The 8,134-nt window shown below is 40.8% G+C and overlaps 1 protein-coding gene across 1 annotated transcript; it reads right to left on the bottom strand.

The window, feature by feature from the left end:
* Positions 1–6,214: 6,214 nt before the first annotated feature.
* Positions 6,215–6,559, bottom strand: LOC138369663 (uncharacterized). Its single transcript, XM_069333091.1, has one exon. It carries the CDS (start codon positions 6,557–6,559, stop codon positions 6,215–6,217), a length of 345 nt encoding a protein of 114 aa, XP_069189192.1.
* Between the last annotated feature and the right edge of the window lie 1,575 nt (positions 6,560–8,134).

Here is an 8,134-nt window from a genome sequence, read left to right as displayed (position 1 = left end):
AGAATGAGAGGAGAAGATGAACCAGCAATGCTTGATTTGATATTTACCCTAAATGAGTGGGATATAAGAGAAGTTAAGATGGAAGCGCCCTTGGGAATGAGTGACCACAGTGTATTGAACTTTGAGTACCTGGTAGAGCTAGGACTTATCTCCCCCAAAAAAGAACTAGGAATCAAAAGGCTGGCATACCGAAAGGGAAATTATGAACAGATGAGAAGTTTCCTAAGTAAAATACCTTGGGACACAGACCTCAGAGATAAGTTCGTACAGGGTATGATGGACTATGTTACCCAAAAGTGTCAGGAGGCAGTAAACAGGTTCATCCCGGCCCAAAGGGAAAAATCCGAGAAGCAACAGAAGAATCCATGGTATAATAGGGCATGTATGGAAGCGAAGAAACTGGACAAAAGGGCGTGGAGGAACTTCCGGAATAACAGAACACCAGAAAGCAGAGAGAGATACCAGAGAACCAGGAATGAGTACGTCAGGGTGAGAAGAGAAGCAGAGAAAAGTTTTGAAAATGATATAGCAAACAAAGCTAAGACCGAACCAAAGCTACTCCACAGTCACATCAGAATGAAAACAACAGTGAAAGAACAGGTATTGAAACTTCGAACAGGCGAGGACAGGTATACAGAGAATGACAGAGAGGTGTGTGAAGAACTCAACAAGAGGTTCCAGGAGGTCTTCACAATAGAACAAGGTGAGGTCACTGTGCTAGGAGAAAGGGAGGTAAACCAGGCGGCCTTGGAAAAGTTCGAAATTACGAGAGAGGAGGGCAAGAGACACCTGCTGGATCTGGATGTTAGAAAGGCTGTTGGTCCAGATGGGATCTCACCATGGATACTGAAAGAGTGTGCAGAGGCACTTTGCTTGCCACTCTCCATAGTGTATAGTAAGTCACTGGAGACGGGAGACCTACCAGAAATATGGAAGACGGCGAATGTGGTCCCTATATACAAAAAGGGCGACAGGCAAGAGGCACTGAACTACAGGCCAGTGTCCTTTACTTGCATACCATGCAAGGTGATGGAGATGATCGTGAGAAAAAACCTGGTAACACATCTGGAGAGAAGGGACTTCGTGACAAATCGCCAACATGGGTTCAGGGAGGGTAAATCTTGCCTTACAGGCTTGATAGAATTCTACGATCAGGTGACAAAGATTAAGCAAGAAAGAGAGGGCTCGACGGACTGCATTTTCTTGGATTGTCGGAAAGCCTTTGACACAGTACCGCATAAAAGGCTGGTACATCAGCTGGAGAGACAGGCAGGTGTAGCTGGTAAGGTGCTCCAGTGGATAAGAGAGTATCTAAGCAATAGGAAGCAGAGAGTTACGGTGAGGGGTGAGACCTCCGATTGGCGTGAAGTCACCATTGGAGTCCCACAGGGCTCTGTACTCGGTCCTATCTTGTTTCTGATATATGTAAATGATCTCCCAGAGGGTATCGATTCATTTCTCTCAATGTTTGCGGACGATGCTAAAATTATGAGAAGGATTAAAACAGAAGAGGACTGTTTGAGGCTTCAAGAAGACCTAGACAAGCTGAAGGAATGGTCGAACAAATGGTTGTTAGAGTTTAACTCAACCAAATGTAATGTAATGAAGATAGGTGTAGGGAGCAGGAGGCAAGATACAAGGTATCATCTGGGAGAGGAAATTCTTCAGGAGTCAGAGAAGGAAAAAGACTTGGGGGTTGATATCACGCCAGACCTGTCTCCTGCAGCACATATCAAGCGGATAACATCAGAGGCATATGCCAGGCTGGCCAACATACGAACGGCATTCAGAAACTTGTGTAAAGAATCATTCAGAACTTTGTATACAACGTATGTCAGGCCAATCCTGGAGTATGCAGCCCCAGCATGGAGTCCATATTTAGTCAAGGATAAGACTAAGCTGGAAAAGGTTCAAAGGTTTGCCACCAGACTAGTACCCGAGCTGAGAGGTATGAGCTACGAGGAGAGACTATGGGAATTAAACCTCACTTCGCTGGAAGACAGAAGAGTTAGGGGGGACATGATCACCACATTCAAGATTCTGAAGGGAATTGATAGGGTAGATAAAGACAGTCTATTTAACACAAGGGGAACACGCACAAGGGGACACAGGTGGAAACTGAGTACCCAAATGAGCCACAGAGATATTAGAAAGACCTTTTTTAGTGTCAGAGTGGTTGACAAAAGGAATGCATTAGGAAGTGATGTGGTGGAGGCTGACTCCATACACAGTTTTAAGTGTAGATATGATAGAGCCCGATAGGCTCAGGAATCTGTACACCTGTTGATTGACGGTTGAGAGGCGGGACCAAAGAGCCAGAGCTCAACCCCCGCAAACACAACTAGGTGAGTACACACACACACACACAAATATATATATATATATATATATATATATATATATATATATATTAGTATATTTTGGTAGCAGTCTTTCCTGTAGACATATATTATTAAATATGACCGAAAAAGTAAGATTAATAATTCTAACACGAATTTTCTCAATCTTTCTTACGTTTCTTTTCACTGTTGATGGTAATTCAAAAATCAATTCTCCAAAATTAATTTTTATTTCTAATCTAACGCGACACTTGAGCGCGTATCATAAAACTTATTACATTTTCAAAGACTTTAGTTTACACACACACACACAACTTTAACTGAATAGAGCTGAAACGTCTTTGAGTTTTTATACCTACATTTGGGTGAGGTGACATGTTACAATAGTTTTGGATGAGGTGAAAATAAACTTTTAACACAAGAGAGGACACGAAACAATGGGTATTAAAGGTAGGTAACTGCAGAAGGCCTATTTTTATTGGCCCATATTTCTTGATGCTTCTATATTGGAGCGGAGTCTTGAAGTGGGTAGAATATAGCTGTGCATTAATTGGCTGTTGATTGCTGGTGTTGACTTCTTGATGTGTAGTGCCTCGCAGACGTCAAGCCGCCTGCTATCGCTGTATCTATCATTGAATTCTGTGTTGTTTGCTAAGATTTCTCTGGTGATGGTTTGGTTGTGGGAAGAGACTATATGTTCCTTAATGGAGCCCTGTTGCTTATGCATCGTTAAACGTTCTTTTACGTTCTGCTTTGTGTCTGGAGAGTTTCTCATGAGTAGGCTGGCCGTTTTTTTGGTTTTATAGTAAATTGTCAGTTGTATCTTCTGATTTTTGTCTGTAGGGTTAACGTTTCTACTAACAATATCTTTCAGGACCCTTTCCTCCTTCAGCTCCTGCAGACATCTGCAGGAGCTGAAGGAGGCATTTGAGCAGAATTCTGTGTTGCGTTTCACTTACGAGATGGAGAAGGATGGGAAGCTGCCCTTTCTAGATGTAACAGTCATGGAAAGGAGCGGAGTTTTCCACACTGCAGTCTACACTAAGGAAACAAACATAGGAATGTGCCTGAATGCCAACAGTGACTGCCCAGACAGGTACAAGAGGAGTGTTGTTAACGCTTATGTCGACCATGCTCTCAGCCACAGCTCAGAATGAAAGCAAGTCGACGAAGAACTCTGTAGGGTAAGGCAGGTCCTAGTCAACAACGGGTTCTCCAATGGTTTCGTGGAAGACATCATAAGAAGGAAAGTGAAACGCCATGCAACCTCTGAAGAGACAACTACCAACATTTATACCCCCTATAAGACTATTTTACAGGAACTTCTTTTCCACAGCCCATAAAACGGAGGAAAGGGTCCTGAAAGATATTGTTAGTAGAAACGTTATTCCCTACAGACAAAAATCAGAAGATACAACTGACAATTTACTATAAAACCAAAATAACGGCCAGCCTACTCATGAGAAACTCTCCAGACACAAAGCAGAACGCTTTAAAAGAGACCAACGTCCTCTATGCCTTCAAATGCCCTCTTGGGGACTGTAAGCCTCAAAAAACTCAGTATATAGGCAAGACAACAACATCTCTTTCCAGGCGTTTAATGATGCATAAGCAACAGGGCTCCATTAAGGAACATATAGTCTCTTCCCACAACCAGACCATCACCAGAGAAATCTTAGCAAACAACACAGAAATCATTGATAGATTCAGCAATAGCAGGCAGGCTTGATGTCTGCGAGGCCCTACACATCAAGAAGTCAACACCAGCAATCAACAGCCAATTAATGCACAACTATATTCTACCCACTTCAAGACTCCGCTCCAATATAGAAGCATCAAGAAATATGGGCCAATAAAAATAGGCCTTCTGCAGTTACCTACCTTTAATACCCATTGTTTCGTGTCCTGTCTTGTGTTAAAAGTTTATTTTCACCTCATCCAAAACTATTGTAACATGTCACTTCACCCAAATGTAGGTATAAAAACTTGAAGACGTTTTAGCTCTATTCAGTTAAAGTTGTGTGTGTGTGTGTGTAAACTAAAGTCTTTGAAAATGTAATAAGTTTTACGAAACGTGCTCAAGTGTCGCGTCAGACTAGAAATAAAAATGAATTTTGGAGAATTGATTTTTGAATTACCATCAACAGTGAAAAGAAACGTAAGAAAGATCGAGAAAATTCGTGTTAGAATTATTAATCTTACTTTTTCGGTCATATTTAATATATATATATATATATATATATATATATATATATATATATATATATATATATATATATATATATATATATATATATATATATATATAAATCCTAGTAAACAACACAGAAATCATCGATAGATACAGCGAAAGCAGGCGGCTTGACGTTTGCGAGGCACTACACATTAAAAAGTCAACACCAGCAATCAACAGCCAATTAATGCACAACTATATTCTACCCACCTCAAGACTCCGCTCCAATATAGAAGCATCAAGAAATATGGACCAATAAGCTTTCTACAATCACTTCCATTCAATACCCATTGTTTCGTGTTCTGTCTTGTGTTGATGAAATTAATACCCTATTAATGCCACCTCACCCCATCCACCTCACTCAAATGTAGATATAAACAAATCGGAGATGTGTAAGTTCTATTCAGTTGTGTATGTGTAAACTAAAGTCTTTGAAAATGTAATAAGTTTTACGAAACGCGCTCAAGTGTCGCGTCAGACTAGAAATAAAAATGAATTTTGGAGAATTGATTTTTGAATTACCACCAACAGTGAAAAGAAATGTACGAAAGATAGAGAAAATTCATGTTAGAATTATTAATCTTACTTTTTCGGTCATATTTAATAATATATATATATATATATATATATATATATATATATATATATATATATATATATATATATATATATATTTGTGATGATAATCTCCTTCAAGAGATTGAGCCTGCTCTTCCCATAAAATACGTCTCTACAAATCTATATACAACTACTATGGAAGAAATATTCAACAACGACAACAACATCTCCAAGGTTTGCCAGAGAGCAAAACGTATGCAGCCAGGAACACCTGCTCCACCTCAAACCGTCCAAACTACCTGTCTTGTCGCCTGCTCCTCGCTGATTGGCTGCGGGTCCAGCTGCAACTGCACTCCACCCACCATACTACTTGATGTCTGGGGCCGCCACGACCTCAGTCCTCAGAATATCCTGTGCTTTCGACAAGTTAACACGTCTCGTTGGTATACTAAGCCCCAGGCTTACGTGTACTAAGAGAAGTGATAGCTTGAAGCCAATATTCCTTCACCTATTTACTTTGTTTGCCATACACTTGTTATTTGCTCACTTGTCTTAATGTAACTTTTCATTTTGCCATTTGATTATTCCCATTATTTTGATTGATTTTATTATACGAGTTTGTATGTCCATTTTATTCATGTTTGGCTTTCTTTAACATAATTAAAATTTCATTGTTAAAATTTACTTGTGTTTTGTGTGTCTTCTCCTTACCTTACCACAGACGAAGTTCCAGATTTTCTATTTTTTTTTGTTTCTATGTGACGAGGCCATACCCCTAGCTTTGAACAGCCGAACACCAACGCGTTACCGTCACAATATATATATATATATATATATATATATATATATATATATATATATATATATATATATATATATATATATATATATATTTATATATATATATATATATATATATATTATATATATATATATATCTATATATATATATAGATATACCTTATATCTGTTCACTGAAAAGTGTCAGTGAACAGATATAAGGTAATTACTATTTATAACATTAAACACGATATAAGCTAAAATTCTTATATATAAAAACAAGAATGTTGTGTTTTTTCTTCAGTTAATTTGCAAAGATATAGCCCCAATAACCTATATTAAATATGAAGAACACAAGAGGCACCGTAATCTTGGTGAAGAGGACCATCTTCATGATTCTCCCGTCACTGTTCATCTTGGTCTTGAATGTCTTGCTCAGAATCGGAGTGACCTGCCACACGTGGCTCACCGGCGTCGAGCCTGGGTTCAGTAAGCTGTCGACAAGTGCGTGGTAGATGATGACCAGGAAGGTGATGCCAATGCAGAATATGAGCCAAATATCCACCATCTTAAAGTAGGAGGTCTTGGGTAGCGACTCTGACACCTGAGAGGAGGAGGAGGAATTATCAGGGGGAGAGCGCCAAGCCATTGCGACTATATAGCACTTGGAAGGGTTCAGGATAAGGATTTGGGACGGGGGGAAGGAATGGTGCCCAACCACTTGGACGGTCGGGTATTGAACGCCGACCTGCATGAATCCAGACCGTCGTTCTACCGTCCAGTCCAAGTGACTGGTCTGACACCTGAGAAAGGAGGAGAGCCAGTTCCGAATGATGCTTGATCCAGATATTACTGTCATAATTTACATGTATGTGTGTTTTATAAATTGAGGGAAGGGGAGTTTGGGTAGGGAGAGTGCAGGCCGGGAGAGTGCAGGCCGGGAGAGTGCAGGCCGGGAGAGCGTAGGCAGGGAGAGTGTAGGCCGGGAGAGCGTAGGCCGGGAGAGTGTAGCCCGGGAGAGTGTAGGCCGTAAGAGTGTGGGTAGGGAGAGTATGTGTGTGTGTGAACCTGGAGGGTGGAAACAGGGAAAGGACGTTTGAGGGCAGGGAACCAGAAGAATGAGGAAGGGCGTGTTTGGTGAAGAAGGGTGATTACTTTACCTTCACCCCCACACAACTTCACCTCTTTCACATATGTGTTTAAGATAAACCTGCACCTTGTATATTTCATGACATGTATAAAAAGGGGTTAGCACATTGGAATGTATTACAGCTTTATTAGCCTATCCGAATGATAGACCTGAATATCAGAATACTGATATTCCTGGTCCTCGAGAAAGCCATTGAACTGGCTAGCCTCCCAGCTATTCGCTGCGGCTTCATCGACAAAAAGGTCAAATGCACCCTGTTCTCCTGGACCAAAAACTGTCTCATAAACAGAGAAGCAAGAGTAAAACTTCACGGCACAGTCTCTGAATACAAAAGACATGGAAATGATACACCGCAAGAAGGCATTCTCAGTCCCCTGCTCTTTAACTGTTTAAAAGGAAAGAATAAATGAGAAACTCCCACAACACTGCAGGCTGCTCAACTATGCGGGCGACTTTGTTATCATCATAAAAAGAAGGGATGCAGCACGCCTTGCACCCAAATGTTTAGACTGCATCAGTGAACAGTCAATGCCAATTGGGATCAAACTCAACCCCACCAAGACGAAAGCTATGCCCATAAAAATAGTGAAGCCTAACAACTAACTCAAAGTATTGAGTCACCAATTGAATGGGTGGGCACTTATCAGTATCTAGGAATAGTCTTGGAGACACACAACAATTTTAATGCTAAGGCCACTTACTTGAGAGAGAGATTTCCGTCCGGGTAATCCTCAAGTCGCTAATATCCCTCAGGAAAAGCCAATCTGCAAGTCCTTCGCACATATTATGTACAGAAAGTCAGATCAGTGATCGACGATGCCTATTGCAAGCCTATGACAACAACGGTGGAAAAAGCTTGAAGTAGCACAAAACAAATGCTATGAGACCTGTTTTGGGAGCCCCTATGTGAACCAGGATGGAAACTCTAGGACTGGAAACCTCCTCCTCTCCTCTCTTGTCCTCTCTTCAAGAAAGAATATCTCAAAGAACAGGTTATCAGTAAAATAATTGTTTCATTTGATCCAGTCCCAGTACGACAGGCCATGGCGTTTGGACTTGGCAAAAATCTTGGGC

Source organism: Procambarus clarkii, chromosome 29 (genome assembly GCF_040958095.1).
Source record: "Procambarus clarkii isolate CNS0578487 chromosome 29, FALCON_Pclarkii_2.0, whole genome shotgun sequence".
NCBI classification, from domain to species: Eukaryota; Metazoa; Arthropoda; class Malacostraca; order Decapoda; family Cambaridae; genus Procambarus; species Procambarus clarkii.
This window is presented reverse-complemented; position numbering and strand designations above follow the sequence as displayed.

Excerpts from the sequence above, each read along its gene's own strand:
- LOC138369663 (XM_069333091.1), bottom strand. The coding sequence starts at position 6,559 with ATGGCTTGGCGCTCTCCCCCTGATAATTCCTCCTCCTCCTCTCAGGTG.